Source organism: Pseudophryne corroboree, chromosome 2 (assembly GCF_028390025.1).
Source record: "Pseudophryne corroboree isolate aPseCor3 chromosome 2, aPseCor3.hap2, whole genome shotgun sequence".
In the NCBI taxonomy this organism is placed as follows: Eukaryota; Metazoa; Chordata; class Amphibia; order Anura; family Myobatrachidae; genus Pseudophryne; species Pseudophryne corroboree.
In genome coordinates, this window is record NC_086445.1 from 77,034,336 (window position 1) to 77,052,419 (window position 18,084).

General features: G+C 49.8%; 1 protein-coding gene and 1 pseudogene across 3 annotated transcripts in view; one reads left to right on the forward strand and one right to left on the reverse strand.

The window, feature by feature from the left end:
- LOC134999678 (ferroxidase HEPHL1-like) overlaps positions 1-18,084 on the reverse strand; it is a 164,967-nt gene that overhangs the window by 79,295 nt on the left and 67,588 nt on the right. For 2 of the 3 annotated variants that reach the window (XM_063951441.1, XM_063951442.1), the window contains exon 5: positions 2,124-2,378. The exons of the other annotated variant lie outside the window; for it this stretch is intronic. In XM_063951441.1, coding sequence (XP_063807511.1) covers positions 2,124-2,378 — 255 coding nt within the window. The remainder of the gene's footprint in view (positions 1-2,123; positions 2,379-18,084) is intronic. 3 annotated transcript variants of the gene reach the window in all.
- LOC135052252 (5S ribosomal RNA) lies at positions 5,870-5,988 on the forward strand (annotated as a pseudogene).

Sequence of the window (18,084 nt, forward strand, 5' to 3'; positions counted from 1 at the left end):
AGTGGAACTCACAATAACTCAGGCAATAAACTTTAGTACATTAGTGATTTTCACTGCAGAGTCAGCGCTGCAGGTAACGAGCAATCTAAGTAATCTCTCTTTACGGGGCAGAGAGTGCACTCTGAAGTCACGTCTTACTCTCCGCCTGCCATGCGTCACTAATAATGGAGCAGTCTTGTTTCACTAGGGGCATCCTGAAAAGAAAAAAAAAATCTAGAGCTAGCTATCATTAGAGAGGTTCAAAAGAGCCATGGGTGTGGTCTGAAAATTTGTCAGTCAGAATGTCGGCACCAAAACTGTCAACCTGGTAGTTCAGTCAACAGAGAAATGTCGACATTCGCAAAAGTATTGTCAAAATGTCAACATGTTCATTATGTCAGCATATGACATGCCAACAACAGAATGTCGACCTTTTTTTTGTTGATGCATATTTTAGCCTTACCCAAAACTTAAACCTCACTCTTAATAACACTAAAAAGGTACTGTCGACATTTTGGGGTTGATATTATGACAATGTCAATCATTTGACCATTTGTGAATATCGACATTTTGCAAATTGACCTATCCACATCGACATTCTGACAGTCACAGTTCAGCACATGGTGACATTCTGATGTTGACATTCTGACTGTCAACATTCTGTGCGTCGAAATTCTAACCAGATAGCAGAACTATAAGGCGTTATACTGGCAATATAACTGTTCTGTTAGCCGGCTAACCTTTCATCATGAATAGCATGGCTTGGGGCTGATACAGGGTTGCACGCAAAGGATGGAATATGCTCTAGACAGCACTGTGCCTGCTCCATAGTTGGGCACACTCGTCTGTGGGTGATTCCAATGTGTGCGCAGTTTAGTCACATCTCCTCTTGCATCGGAATTCCCCATAACTGGGCGGCACATAGGCAAAGTTTAGTTGAGGGCGCATCGAAAGCCTGCAGAGGAATTGAGGACTATGCTGAGTTGCCTAGTCACAAGCAAAAATAGTGTATTTTGGCAGAGCACAACAAGACTTCCAGCCGTCAACGTGTAATGGTGGTCATTCTGACCCGTTCGCTCGCTGCGTTTTAACGCAGCAGAGCGAACGGCCTGCTGCGCATGCGCGGCACATGCCAGACGGCCAAAGGCCGTAGCAGGGATGCGATCGCCTCTGCCTGATTGACAGGTAGAGGCGATCGCTGGGCGGGAGGGGGCGGAACGGCGGCAGTTTCGTGGGTCTGGTCCGGCCAACGCAGGCGTTGCCGGACCGAACGGGGGGACGGGCCGCAGCGGCTGCGTGACGTCACACGCAGCCGCTGCGTGCCGGGGAGCGATGAGTAGCTCCCGACCAGCACGCTAAAACTGCACTGGTCGGGAGCTACTCCTAAAGTGCAACGGCATCGCCGCTGTGCGAAGCCTTTGCACTTCTGTGAGGGGGGCCGGACTGACGTACGGGGCGGGCTAGCGCTGTGCTGGGCGTCCCCCCGCATATCAGGGAAGAAGATCGTAGCTGTGCTAAATTTAGCACAGCTACGATCAACTCGGAATGACCCCCAATATGTGCTCCTGATTTCCTCCATGCACCTGTCATCAACGGGATGTGGTTATGTGACCGGCGGTCAGGAGACTGAGGGTCAAAATACCAACACCGGGATCCCGGCATCGGTATTGTGACCAGTGGTCTCCTAACCGCCAGTCACACATACCAAACCCTCATCAACAGTTACATCCTACTTGTGCCCAAGTTGTAAGTCATGTGTTTTCCGTGAAAGAGACGCATTTGCTATGAAGCATCAATTAAACTGCGTCTTTTTTCTAGTTTGTATCAATGCACAATTGCGCAAACATTAGCGTACTCTTACAGTAACCCCATTCCGAGAAAGGTTGGCATTTGGCAAATTTATGCAAATCTACAATGGCATAATACTCAAAGTGCATCAGCCACACACAATCCCCTTTTCAATGCAAATTTTCCTATTATCCATCCTGGCAAAAGTATCTGGTGCTATAGATCAAGTAAAAACAAGGACAAACAGTAAAAAGTAAATGTAATAAACATAAAGCAGTTTCTGTGGAGCCTCCAAAGCACCGCGGCCCTAGGCATGAGCCTGGTTTGTATTTATGACAGCTCAGCCCTGTGTTTACCTTGTATGTGGTCATTTACTTGGCAGCTTATCATCCACTTTCCAGCAGTCGATGGGGCCATTTCCACTGTGACGAAAGAGGCGGGAAACAGGTTGATGACATCCGTCCGATGTCCTTGGTTAGTGACGGTGTGACCATAGAAATATGCTGAGTGGATGTCTACTTCATTGCCAATTCCGAACAAATGCCAAGACACCGAGTCACCTAGGCACATGTCCACAGCTGGCAGGTTACCGAACAGAAATCCATTGATCGCTAAAAAACAAAAAAACAATACAATACTGGAAAAGGAACATATGGCGGAAAATTGTTTTAGTACTGTATGTGGGAGAGTTATATCGCCACACGGTCTACCGAAATGAGTCGCCAAATTCATCACTGTCGCCATAATACCTCTTGGTACCTATTACGTCTGATAGATAATGACCCACCTATTGATCTCAATGCTACCTCAACGGTGTGTTTTGCTGGCTGTACTGGGGGGAGGGGGGAGACATATAATAATAATTTTTTTCTATTTTCTTTTTTTTCTTTTGTTTTCTTTTTGTTGCTCTTTTTAGTACACCCATTCTATATACCTATTTGTGTACACATTTTGGTATCCTTGTACTATAACCTGCCCTACAATTTCCTTATATGCGTGATTTTAATTTTTCTTTATACCGTTCAACTTTATATTTTCATGTATTTGGTTGAATAACATGTATGGATACCTCATGTTACATTCCTGTACACATCTTTAACAAACTGTGCAATATTTTAGTCAATATCGATCATTTTCCCCCTTCTGAGCAATATTGACTAAAATACCGCAAAGTGTGTATGCTGCAAAAGACAGCCGGTGCGCATTTCCAGGAGTTGTTACCGACCCCCCCTGTTGGCCATACATGCAGATCAATCCGACAATATCGTCTGGAGCTGCATGTACAGGCCGGCGGCGACATGACGTCACTGTGTGATATCGTTTACAGTATCACTCAGTGTGTATGCACTAAGGGGGTAATTCAGACCTGATCGTAGATGTGCTAAATTTAGCACATCTACGATCAGTTTCAGACATGCAGGGGGACGCCCAGCACAGGGCTAGTCCACCGCGCATGTCTGGCTCTGCCCCCCGCACAGGTACAAAAGCATCTCACGGCGGCAAAGCTTTTGTACCTGAGGAGTAGCTCCCTACCGGCACAGCTCCTGCGCTCTGGCAGGAAGCTACTCGCCGCGTCCTGGGTCGCAGCGGCTGCGTGTGACATCACGCAGCTGACTCAGCCCGCCCCCCCCCCCCCGACAGTCTGGACACGCCTCCGTTGTCCACCCGCGCTCCGCCAGCTGCATGCTAAATCCGTTGGCACACCCCCTCCCGCAACCGCCTCTGCCTGTCAATCAGGCAGAGGCGATCGCACCAGTGAGATGCTGATAGCATCTCACTGGGCTCCCGGGGTGCGCACATGCAGTGCAGACACTGCACGTGTGCACTCCACAAAGTAATTCAGACTGCGATCGCTGTCGCTGCAGTGATCCAGTCTGAACTACCCCCTAAGGGCCTAATACAGACCTGATCGCTGTTGTGCAAAATCGCACAGTGGCCGATTATCGAACGACTGCACATGGGTACGGATCGTAATGCGCACGCGCGAGTCCAAACTGCGAAAACATCCTGCAGGTTTTTTTTATCGAATGCAGGTTGATTGACAGGAAGCGGACATTTGGGGGTGGTAACTTGATGTTTTCTGGGAGTGCCTGGAAAATAAACAGGCGTTCCCCAGCGTTTTCAGGGAGGGTGTGTGACGTCAGCTCCGGCCCCGATCAGCCTGTTTGTATCGTACTGTAGGAGTAAGTCCTGGGCTACGCACACACTGCACAGACTGGAAAAATCATTTGATGGTGACTGAGATGCAAATGCATTTGCAGATGTCCGCTGTCTGGCCAAGTTTTCACACGGCGTACGCATGCAATCGCACACTTGCACGGGGCGGGTTTACACTCTCTGTGGGCAGCGACTATCTCATCGCAGACCTCTGCAAAACGCAGAGGAGTAATCAGGTCTGAATTAGGCCCTATGGGGGTCATTCCGAGTTGTTCGCTCGCTAGCAGATTTTAGCAGCATTGCACACGCTAGGCCGCCGCCCTCTGGGAGTGTATCTTAGCTTAGCAGAATTGCGAACGAAAGATTAGCAGAATTGTGAATAGAAAATTCTTAGCAGTTTGTGAGTAGCTCGAGACTTACTCCTACACTGCGATCAGCTCAGCCCGTTTCGTTCCTGGTTTGACGTCACACACACGCCCAGCGTTCGGCCAGCCACTCCCCCGTTTCTCCAGACACTCCCGCGTTTTATCCTGGCACGCCTGCGTTTTTCCGCACACTCCCAGAAAACGGTCAGTTTCCGCCCAGAAACACCCACTTCCTGTCAATCACACTACGATCACTTCAACAATGGAAATTCTTAGTTTGGACGTGAGTGAATCTATTAAGTTTTGTGCTAAAATACTTAGCGCATACACACTGCGTACCATGCGCATTTTCGCCTTAATCGGCAACGAGCGAACAACTCGGAATGACCCCCATAGGGCGGCCCAGGAGGGAAGGGAACACACTGTGCGATATCGCTCATTGGGGGTAATTCTGAGTTGATCGCAGCAGGAAATTTTTTAGCAGTTGGGCAAAACCATGTCACGTGACCGGCCTCAGACGAGCGGCAAAGGAGAGGAAATCGGGCGAGACGCCCAGCCCGCATACCGCACGGATCCAAGCGGTGTAGCGGCACTTGACGGGACGGGGAGGCGCACAGTAGAATAAGTATCCCTCCCCCCTTACCTGTCTAGACTGTCCTTACCCTCTAGCGATACAGCCAATGTTTAATTGGGCTATTTATGATGCTGGTTTTGAGTGGCAAATATATGAAAACCATTCACCGTATGTGTTTTGTATGATTAATTGTATTATTACCCGTGGTACTCAGCCACAACTCTGGCTATTAAATGATTCAGGCTCTCTGGCATGTTTTAAATGCACAAATTGAGAACAAACCTATACTGCAGGGCATTTGAAGTTGAAGCGCTGTTTTTTTTATTAGTTTCTTACATTTGCACCTGGCTTCTTAGTATCAGTCTATGCAAAATTTATGGCAACAATTGTATCTGATGTACTGGCTGCCATTATTTGACTGTTTGCTATTGTAGCAAGTATTCTTTGTCCCCCCCTTTTTTTTTTATATATACCAAAAAGGTGGTAACAATTGTATCTGGTGCATTGGATGTTATTATAAAAACTTACTCAATTATTCATCTTTCTGTTATTGTAGCTAGTATTCTTTGTTTCTTCCTCTGATATAAACTAACACTACACCTGACATCGAGCACGGATACATTTTTTTATTAATGTTGATGTAACAGAGAGTATTTTCCAACCAATGCTTTTTTGACAGGTAGAAGATCCAGTCTGCAATAACAGATATCTTTTCCTTGGATTTTGTGTTCGTTTGTCACACATGCCTTAAATTGTAATAGGCTATTTTCCTTGTTTTGCCTCATGCTACGCACAGGAAAAACAGAGGCTCGCTGTCACTAACCCTTGTTGACCATATGATTTAACCTCCGCATACCCATGTGTTTGGGATGCCAATCGGTGCAATGACGGTCAACTAAATATCCTTAACGGGTTAGATAAATGCATTTAAGAAATCTGGCACAATAATAAACATCCCTCATTCTGTCACATAACAGCTGCACTCGCTGCCCCTTTTCCATACGTAACCTACTACCATACCACACTGGATATGCCCAACCCAGTCTGATCTTGGAGGCAATACAGCGTTGGGCCTGGTCAGTACTTTAGTGGGAGACCACTTAGGAATACCAGGTGTTGTAGGTTACTGATGGAACTCAATTGGTGATTGCGCTGACTCCGCGGGAGGATGGGCATATGTTGCCAGACACCAAATTACCACAGTAGTAATCCATCAATATGTTCGCAGATTTAGCTTTATGTGTGGCTTATAAAGTTTAGAGCCATTCATTCATTATTTGTTTATTTTTTCTTGCAATTCTAATTGGTGTACCCAGTTTTTTATATACATATACTATTAAAAGTTACGTTTTCATTATCTCAATGTTACATCACTACTCATACATATATCAATAATTTCAAGCTACTCTCCGGGAGTGAGTGATCCCAACCAAGGTCACTTTTTTCTAGCTTTCTCTTCCTATCCTTAAATACAATTTATTGAGAACCAGTGCCCCAAGAATATTAAGACACAGGAGTGCCATCAGAATTTGTGGGAGCTGGGACTGACTAAATAGGCAGGATCCCCCCCCCCCCCCCCTGAAAATAAATAATTAAATAAATAAATTATTTTATGTGAAAACAGGATGTCTGGACATAGAGGAAGTAGAAGAGGACACTCTATCGAGAGACCCTGCAGGTCTGAGAACCAATGCTGTCTGGGCCACGCTGGAGCTACTAGAAGTAGTATTCCTCCTTCTTGCTTGAATTTCCGTATTACCCTGGGCAGGAGTGACACTGCAGGGAACACATATGGCAGCAGAAAGTTCCATGGAATTGCCAATGCGTCCACGAATGCTGCTTGAGGATCCCTTGTCCTTGCTCCGAAGACCAGGACCTTGTGATTGTGTCGAGATGCCATCAGGTCTACTTCTGGTAGGCCCCACTTGTCCACTAGGAGTAGAAAGACTTCCGGATGAAGACTCCACTCTCCAGCGTGCATGTCCCGATGACTGAGGAAGTCCACTTCCCAGTAGAGGACTCCCGGAATGAACACCGCCGATATGGCTGGCAGATGGCGTTCCGCCCATTGAAAAATTTTTGACACTTCCATCATTGCCACGCGGCTTCGAGTGCCGCCTTGATGATTTATGTATGCCACCGTGGTGGCGTTGTCTGACTGTACTTGAACAGGCCTGTTCTATACCAGAGGCAGGGCCAGAATGTTTATCGGGAGGAGAGATTCCTTCCTGGTCCACTGACCCTGGAAAGAGTGTTGCTTCAACACCGCGCCCCAACCTTGCAGACTGGCGTCCGTTGTCAGGAGGACCCAGTTGGAGATCCAGAAGGGACGGCCCCTGCTCAACTGTTGGTCCTGTAGTCATCAGCTCAGTGACAAACGAACCTCCGGAGTCAAGGAGATCATTTCAGACCTGATCCGATAAGGCAGACCATCCTATGTGGAAAGAATTAACCTCTGTAGAGGGCAGGAGTGACATTGAGCGTACTCTACCATGTTGAAAGCTGACACCATGAGGCCTAGTACTTGCATCGCCGAGTATACCGACACTCTCTGGCGAGAGAGGAAGCATCTGATCTTTTCCTGAAGTTTCAGGACCTGCTCCGGAGACAGAAACAGTCTTTGGCTGTGTGTGTCTAGAAGCGCCCCCAGGTGCACCATGCTCCGAGCATGGACCAGCGAGGACATTTTCCAATTGATGAGCCACCCCAGGGCTTGTAGGAATTGGACCGACATCTCCAGTTGACTGAGAAGGACATCTTGGGAGGTCGCCAGAATCAGCAAGTCGTCCAGATAGGCCAGGATCATGATTCCCTGACGACAAAGGAAAGCCGTCATCACGGCCATGACCTTAGTGAAAATTCAAGGTGCCGTGGCCAGTCCAAATGGCAGATCCTGGAACTGAAAAACGAGTTTTATGGTAAGAACTTACCTTTGTTAAAACTCTTTCTGCGAGGTACACTGGGCTCCACAAGGAATGGACAATGGGGTGTAGAGTAGGATCTTGATCCAAGGCACCAACAGGCTCAAAGCTTTGACTGTTCCCAGAATGCATAGCGCCGCCTCCTATATCACCCCGCCTCCCTGCACAGGATCTCAGTTTTTAGTTAACCAGTCCAATGCAGTAGCGGGAATAGAGACGACAACGGTTAGTAGCCACAACACCGCATTCTCGCGACAGGAGACGTGTCAGCAGCTAATGCCATACCAACCCAAAGAAGCTAAGTGCGTCAGGGTGGGCGCATTGTGGAGCCCAGTGTACCTCGCAGAAAGAGTTTTAACAAAGGTAAGTTCTTACCATAAAACTCATTTTCTGCTGCGTGGTACACTGGGCTCCACAAGGAATGGACAATGGGGATGTCTTAAAGCAGTTCCTTATGGGAGGGGACGCACTGTAGCGGGCACAAGAACCCGACGTCCAAAGGAAGCATCCTGGGAAGCGGCAGTATCGAAGGCATAGAACCTTATGAATGTGTTCACAGAGGACCACGTAGCCGCCTTGCACAATTATTCAAGGGTCGCACCACGTTGGGCCGCCCAAGAAGGTCCAACAGACCGAGTAGAATGGGCCTTAATGTGATCAGGAGCAGAGAGACCAGCCTTCACATAAGCATGTGCAATCACCATTCTAATCCATCTGGCCAGAGTTTGCTTGTGAGCAGGCCAGCCATGTTTGTGAAACCCAAACACAACAAAAAGAGAATCCGATTTCCTAATAGGAGCAGTTCTCTTCACATATATACGGAGAGCCCGTACCACATCCAAAGACCGATATTTGGGAGACAGATCAGGAGAAACAAGCACCGAAACTACAATCTCCTGATTAAGGTGGAACGAAGAAATCACCTTAGGTAGATAGCCAGGACGAGTCCTAAGAACCGCCCGGTCACAGTGAAATATCAGATATGGGGAACTACAGGGCAAGGCACAAAAATCCGACACTCTTCTAGCTGAAGCAATAGCCAGCAGAAACACCACCTTAAGGAAGAGACACTTAAGGTCAGCTGAACCAAGAGATTCAAACGGAGACTCTTGTAACGCCTCCAAAACCACCGACAAGTCCCAAGGAGCCACAGGCAGGACATAGGGAGGTTGGATACGCAACATGCCCTGAGTATAGGTATGCACATCAGGTAAGTTCGCAATTTTTCTCTGAAACCACACCGACAAGGCAGATATTTGAACCTTGAGGGAGGCCAGACGCAGGCCTAAGTCCAGGCCCTGCTGAAGAAAAGCCAGCAACTTGGCTATACTAAACTTGGAAGCGTCATAATCGTTAGATGCGCACCAAACAAAGTAAGAATGCCAGACCCTATAGTAAATCAGAGCCGAAGCCGGTTTCCGGGCCCGCAACATAGTTTGAATGACCGCCTCAGAAAACCCTCTAGCCCTTAAGACGGAAGTTTCAAGAGCCACGCCGTCAAAAACAGCCGGGCTAGGTCCTGGTAGACACAGGGGCCCTGAATGAGGAGGTCTGGGCATTGTGGAAGTAGAAATGGACGCTCTGACGATAGGCCTTGCAGCAGTGCCAGATTAAGGTCCACATGGGCCTGGAGCTGAAATCTATGAAGGGCCTATTGCATGTCGCGCAGTTGGTGTGATTAGCGTCACAGAGTGAGGGCAGGGGGGGTGTAGTGGCATACTACTGCACTTCCTCACTCCCACACTACGGGGGCATTTACTAAGCAGTGATAAGAGCAGAGAAGTGAGCCAGTGGAGAAGTTGCCCCATCAACCAATCAGCAGGTCTGTATCATTTTATAGTATGCAAATTATAGATGTTACTTCAGTGCTGATTGGTTGTCATGGGCAACTTCTCCACTAGCTCACTTCTCCACTCTTATCACTGCTTAGTAAATGTTCCCCTAAATCTCTTCACTATATCACTACTACACTACATCTCCGCACTATGGGGCATATTTATCACAATCCGCATCTGAGATGTGCACGGAATGTGATAAATTCGACCAAAATCGCATTGAGATGATTGAATACATAGCAAGAATGTATCAATTATGGCATACAAAGGACAGAGCTTGTGAGAAAGCTCTTTTTCATGAAAAATACCCTGAGATTGTACAGCGCATGAGCCGCCACCGTCTACTCCCCTTTCACACCCGTGACACCCCCTCCCACCTCTGCTTACACTAAAGGCCCGTACACGCTGGTCGATATATCGGCCGTTCTCCTGAACGGCCGATATATCGCGGGACCGTCGGCCAGTGTGTACGGCCGATACGTCTGTGAACTCCGTCGTTCACAGACGTATCGCGTCGGCCGCGCAGCACAGCCGACGGCCAATATATCTACCGATATATTGGCGCATCGCTGTGTGTATACGGGGCGGTCGGCCAACCGCCCGTACACATGCTGCCGCGGCCGGCGGTGATTGACAGGTGAACTGGGCGGGCGTGTGTACACGCCCGCCCAGTTCATGACGTCAGTCCCCGACGGATCGAGCAGTGTGTATGCTGAACACACTGCCCGATCCGTCCATAGATATATCTGCAGATCAATTGATCTGCAGATATATCTGTTAGTGTGTACCCACCTTAAGCTGCACAGTGATCAGTGAGCTCTCTCCCCAGTCATATGGTCACTGGGCTCCTGCTCTGTGTGACCCAGATCAGCTGAGCTGTAAACCGGCATCTCATACACTGTAAATGGAGGTACCGGTTTGCAGGACAGCGGATCGATGTCACAGAGCAGGATTCCGGCGTCAGCTGACTGGGGCAGAGAGCTCACCGATCAACACTATGTTACCTACTTACACTACATTCCTGCACTATATCACTACGCTACCTCCCCACACTATATCCCCGCACTACACCTCACCAACCTACCTCCCAACACTACATTACTGTTACCTACTTACACTATATTCCTGCACTATATCACTACGCTACCTCCCCACACTATATCCCCGCACTACACCTCACCAATCTACCTCCCAACACTACATTACTGTTACCTACTTACACTACATTCCTGCACTATATCACTACGCTACCTCCCCGCACTACACCTCACCAACCTACCTCCCAACACTACATTACTGTTACCTACTTACACTACATTCCTGCACTATATCACTACGCTACCTCCCCACACTATATCCCCGCACTACACCTAACCAACCTACCTCCCAACACTACATTACTGTTACCTACTTACACTACATTCCTGCACTATATCACTACGCTACCTCCCCACACTATATCCCCGCACTACACCTCACCAACCTACCTCCCAACACTACATTACTGTTACCTACTTACACTACATTCATGCACTATATCACTACGCTACCTCCCCACACTATATCCCCGCACTACACCTCACCAATCTACCTCCCAACACTACATTACTGTTACCTACTTACACTACATTCCTGCACTATATCACTACACTACCTCCCCACACTATATCCCCGCACTACACCTCACCAACCTACCTCCCAACACTACATTACTGTTACCTACTTACACTACAATCCTGCACTATATCACTACCCTACCTCCCCACACTATATCCCCGCACTACACCTCACCAACCTACCTCCCAACACTACATTACTGTTACCTACTTACACTACATTCCTGCACTATATCACTACGCTACCTCCCCACACTATATCCCCGCACTACACCTCACCAACCTACCTCCCAACACTACATTACTGTTACCTACTTACACTACATTCCTGCACGATATCACTACGCTACCTCCCCACACTATATCCCCGCACTACACCTAACCAACCTACCTCCCAACACTACATTACTGTTACCTACTTACACTACATTCCTGCACTATATCACTACGCTACCTCCCCACACTATATCCCCGCACTACACCTCACCAACCTACCTCCCAACACTACATTACTGTTACCTACTTACACTACATTCCTGCACTATATCACTACGCTACCTCCCCACACTATATCCCCGCACTACACCTCACCAACCTACCTCCCAACACTAAATTACTGTTACCTACTTACACTACATTCCTGCACTATATCACTACACTACCTCCCCACACTATATCCCCGCACTACACCTCACCAACCTACCTCCCAACACTACATTACTGTTACCTACTTACACTACATTCCTGCACTATATCACTACGCTACCTCCCCACACTATATCCCCGCACTACACCTCACCAACCTACCTCCCAACACTACATTACTGTTACCTACTTACACTACATTCCTGCACTATATCACTACGCTACCTCCCCACACTATATCCCCGCACTACACCTCACCAACCTACCTCCCAACACTACATTACTGTTACCTACTTACACTACATTCCTGCACTATATCACTACGCTACCTCCCCACACTACACCTCACCAACCTACCTCCCAACACTACATTACTGTTACCTACTTACACTACATTCCTGCACTATATCACTACGCTACCTCCCCACACTATATCCCCGCACTACACCTCACCAACCTACCTCCCAACACTACATTACTGTTAACTACTCACACCTCATCCTTTAGAGTGAAGCAGAACAACAGGATAGAGGGAAAGGAAGGGTGAGCCTGAGGAAGGAATGAGTAGGAAAAAAAGGGGGAGAGCTGGGTATAGGAGCAGGGAGGGGTGCGTACCTGGTCCTGGGGATGGGAGGGACTACGCTGGATGTCTAAATACTCACTACAGTGCATCAGCTTAGTGGCTGGCTTAGGCATGCGCAGGATCTTGAAACAGGGATGTGCCCCCAACACAGACTACTGACCTGATCTTCACATTGTATTCAGGGTCCCCTGCATTACTCATATTAGGAACTCTGATGGCTCCATGATGAAACTGCTGCTACATTTGATCTATCAGGCACTGCCCTCTTTTCTACACAGTTTGTGAGAGGCGCAGGTGGCAAGAGGGGTGGTAGTATGGTTCGTGAAAGGAGTAGAGACACAGGTGTGGGGAGGCAGAGATACATTTGGAGAGGGAGACTGAAGCGTAGATGGGGAGAAGACAGACACACAGGTGGAGAAAGGGGTAGAGATACAGGTGGGGAGGGAGGCAGAGATGCATTTGGAGAGGGAGGTGGAAGCGCAGATGGAGACAAGGCAAAGACACAGGTGGAGTGGAAGGTAGTGACAGAGGTAGAAGTACAGGTAGAGAGAACAGAACCATAGGTGGGGTGGATGGCAGAGAAAGAGGTTGATAGGAGCAGAGACACAGGTGGAAAGGAGGGCAGAAGCACAGGTGGGGAGAGGGCCGAGAAACAGGTAGGGAGGGGGCAATGGCACAAGTGGCGAACGAGGCAGAGGTACTAGTAGGAAGGTATAGGGGTGGACACACAGGTAGTGAAGGTGGCAGAGAGACAGGAAGTGAAGGTGGCAGAGAGACAGGTAGTGAAGGTGGCAGAGAGACACAAATGGAGAGAGTGGTGGAAGCACAGGTAGAGAAGGCACAAAAAAAAGTGTGTAGAGGGGGAGTCATACAGGTGGGGAGGGGGTAGGGATACAGGTGGTGAGGGAGACAGAGACACAGGTGGGGAGGTGGTAGAGACACAGGTGGAGAGGTGGTAGACACACAGGTGGGGAGGTGGTAGACACACAGGTGGGGAGGTGGTATAGATACAGGTGGAAAGGGAACAGAAATGTTTTCCTAAGAAAAAAAAAGTGTGCAATTAAAAGAGGACATGCAGCTGAAGATTCTCAAGTAGAGCATTCATCAGTACTCCATTAGATTGAATGTGCGGGATGCGGTCGTTAGGTCGACCACTGAAGGTCGACATTGCTGTTAGGTCGAAAGGCAATAGGTCGACATGGGCGTTAGGTTGACATGTACTAGGTCGACAGGGCAAAAGTTGACATGAGTTTAACATTTTTATTTTTTCATACTTAACGATCCACGTGGACTACGATTGGAATGGTAACCTGTGCCGAGCACAGCGGTAGCGGAGGGAAGCACCTAGCCGAATCATGCAAGGGGACATGGTGCACTAATTTGGGTTCCCCGTCACATTACGGAGAAAACAACACCAAAAACAGTCAAAAAACTCATGTCGACCTTTTACCTGTTGATCTAGTACATGTCGACCTAATGCCCATTGCCTGTCGACCTAACAGCAATGTGGACCTTCAGTGGCCGACCTAAGTTGGGTTGAGCCAACGACCCATACCTGAATGTGCATCTATATCAACGCTTCCCTGTTGCAACATACACACTTGAACATCTTGGAGTGAACAATAGATACACACCGTGTATTTGAACACACCCAGGCTCCAAATGTACCAAAAGTACAGGAAAAGGGGCGTGGCCATGTCCTCTTTTCTAATTTGTACCAATTTTTATGTGTAAAATGTTGGAGGGTATGGGGATTTAAAACAAATAATTATCTTTTGAGAATAGTCCTAATAATGCTGGATAGTCCAATAAAGGTGCGCTTTTCTTTTAAGTAAAGCCATAGCAATATCCAAATAATATAGCCACTTACTGTTTAGATCCTGGAACAACAGATGCGTCTTCCTTCCATATAATGGCTGAAGTTAGTAGCTGAGAGGTGGTAGTGACAGTCCACAACGTCCCCCCTGGGGCCACTCCGGTCACCCTGTTGCTGCAGCTAGTGGTGATGGCATCTGGCTGCAGCACTGTCAGTGGAGAGGGGGCCTAGACACAGGTATGAAGGAAGACAAAGACAGAGATGGGGAGGGGAAGATACAGCTGGGGAGGGGAAGATACAGCTGGGGAGGGGGAGATACAGCTGGGGAGGGGAAGATACAGCTGGGGAGGGGGGAGATACAGCTGGGGAGGGGGGAGATACAGCTGGGGAGGGGGGAGGGGAGGGGGGAGATACAGCTGGGGAGGGGGGAGATACAGCTGGGGAGGGGGGAGATACAGCTGGGGAGGGGGGAGATACAGGTGGGGAGGGGGGAGATACAGGTGGGAAGGGGGAGATACAGGTGGGGAGGGGGGAGATACAGGTGGGGAGGGGGGAGATACAGCTGGGGAGGGGGGAGATACAGGTGGGGAGGGGGGAGATACAGGTGAGGAGGGGGAGATACAGGTGGGAAGGGGGAGATACAGGTGGGGAGGGGGGAGATACAGGTGGGGAGGGGGGAGATACAGCTGGGGACGGGGGAGATACAGCTGGGGAGGGGGGAGATACAGGTGGGGAGGGGGGAGATACAGGTGGGGAGGGGGAGATACAGGTGGGGAGGGGAGAGATACAGGTGAGGAGGGGGGAGATACAGGTAAGGAGGGGGAGATACAGGTGGAAAGGGGGGTGATACAGGTGGGGAGGGGGGTGATACAGGTGGGGAGGGGGGAGATTCAGGTGAGGAGGGGGAGATACAGGTGGGGAGGGGGGGAGATACAGGTGGGGAGATACAGGTGGGAAGGGGGGGGAGGGGGGAAAGATACAGGTGGGGGAAGATACAGGTGAGAAGGGGGAGATACAGGTGGGACGGGGGAGATACAGGTGGGGAGGGGGGGGGGAGATACAGGTGGGGAGGGGGGGGAGATACAGGTGGGGAGGGGAGGATACTGGTTTAAGAGCAGCAGATGACATGAAAAGTGTAAAAATGGGATGGGGGGGGGGGTGCAGCATTTTCACAGGAGGAGCTGCGACCCCCTGTGTGAACGGTGCATCGTGAAATTCCATGCAAACAAGTAGCAGACCTCTATCCTAATGATCCAGCACTCACAACTCCCCCCCCCCCCCCCCTTCCTTCCCCGGCAACCTCACTGACCCCCATCTCTACCCACCTGCTGAAGATCCATCTTCACAGTTCTAACATTGTCTGCAGAGTCTGCAAAGCTTCAGGCCATCCATGATCCAAAGGTGCACAGGAGGCGGGGCTTTGAATGGGTCCTGGGGGCGGAGCTTGGAAGGATCCCAGAGGCGGGGCTTTGGATGGGTCCTGGGGGCGGAGCTTAGATGGATCCCGGAGGCGGAGCTTTGACGGGTCCCGAGGGCGGAGCTTGGATGGATCCCAGAGGCTGAGCTTTGGACGGGTCCCAGGGGCGGAGCTTGGACGGATCCCGAAGATGGAGCTCTGGACGGGTCCCGGGGGCGGAGCTTGGACAGATCACAGAGGCTGAGCTGTGGGCGGATCCTGGAGGCGGAGCTTCTTACAGGTCTGGGAGGTGGTACTTACGGCTTGGGAGGCCGGCTCTGGTCAGGGGGAGAGTAAGTAAGCTGGGCTGGTGGTGACAGGAAAAACTTTTTCCTGTGAACACTGGCAGTACTGCAAGGGATGCAGTGGGCCTATTTTGAATGGGGGGCCTGGAGCTGCAGCTCCATCCGCCCCATTGTTAATCCGGCCCTGCCTTGCAGGTCTGAGAACCAGTGCCGTCTGGGCCACGCTGGAGCTATGAGAAGCAGAATTCCTTTTTCTTGCTTGAACTTCCGAATTACCCTGGGCAGGAGTGACACCGGAGGGAACACGTACGGCAGCCGAAACCTCCACGGTACCGCCAGCGCATCCACGAATGCTGCTTGAGGATTCCTTGACCTTGCTCCGAAGACTGGAACCTTGTGATTGTGTCGAGATGCCATCAGATCTAGGTCTGGAAGGCCCCACCTTTCCACTAGGAGTTGAAACACTTCTGGATGGAGGCTCCACTCGCCGGCATGCACGTCCTGACGACTGAGAAAGTCCGCTTCACAATTCAGGACTCCCGGAATGAATATTGCCGATATGGCCGGTAGATGGCGTTCTGCGCACTGTAGAATCCGTGAGACTTCCTTCATTGCTAAGCGGCTTCGAGTGCCGCCTTGATGATTTATGTAAGCCACTGTGGTGGCGTTGTCCGACTGTACTTGAACAGGACGGTTCTGAATTAAATGCTGGGCTAGGTTCAAGGCATTGAAGACCGCCCGCAAATCCAGAATATTGATCGAGAGGAGGGACTCCTCCTTGGTCCACCGCCCCTGAAGGGAGTGTTGCTCCAGCACCGCGACCCAACCTCTTAGACTGGCATCTGTCGTCAACAGGACCCGATCGGATATCCAGAACGGACGGCCCCTGCACAGTTGTTGGTCCCGGAGCCACCAGAGCAGCGACAGACGGACCTCCGGAGTCAATGAGATCATTTGAGACCTGATCCGGTGAGGCAGGCCGTCCCATTTGGCTAGAATCAGCCTCTGGAGAGGGCGAGAATGAAATTGAGCGTACTCCACCATGTCGAATGCTGACACCATGAGGCCCAGCACCTGCATCGCCGAATGTATCGACACTTGCGGACGAGATAGGAAGCAACGAATCCTGTCCTGAAGTTTCAGGACTTTCTCCTGAGACAGGAACAACCGCTGGTTGTGAGTGTCCAAAAGTGCTCCCAGATGCACCATGCTCTGAGCAGGGATCAGGGATGACTTCTTCCAGTTGATGAGCCACCCGTGGGCTGGCAGAAACCGGACCGTCACATCTAGATGACGCAGGAGAAGTTCTGGGGAATTTGACAGGATTAACAAGTCGTCCAAATACTGCAGTATCCTGACCCCTTGACGGCGGAGTACCACCGTCATCACCACCATGACTTTTGTAAAGACTCGCGGAGCCATTGTTAAACCAAAAGGTAACGCCCGAAACTGGTAATGGCAGTTGCCAATCGCAAATCTTAGGTATTGCTGATGAGACACTGCTATAGGAACATGCAGGTATGACGACTTCCCGTACCCAGGCATCTGAAGCGGTCTTCAACCATTCCTGGGTATACCCTAGAAGCCGGCCCCCCACCCTGGGATCTGATGTAGTAGAGGCCTTGGCTGCCAGGATACCGGCATCAGAAGCCGCCTCTTTAATATAACGAGAAGCTGTGACAATATAAGACAAGCATTGTCTAGCATGGTCAGAGGAGATTTCAGCATCTAACTCCAAGGCCCATGCTTCAATGGCCTCTGCAGCCCAAGTAGCTGCAATAGTGGGCCTTTGTGCAGCAACCGTGAGGGTGTAAATCGCTTTCAGACAACCCTCCACACGTTTATCCATAGGCTCTTTTAGAGACGTGACGGTAGTGACAGGTAGAGCTGAGGAAACCACCATCCTAGCCACATGTGAGTCCACTGGAGGAGGCGTTTCCCAATTCTTAGCGACAGCTCTGGCGCGAGGGGATAGCGAGCCAGCATCTTCTTTTGAGGCACAAACTTCATACCCGGGTTTTCCCAGGGTTCCTGACGTATATCAATTAGCTGGTCAGAGTGAGGTAAAACTTGTTTAATCACCTTCTGACGCTTGAACCTATCT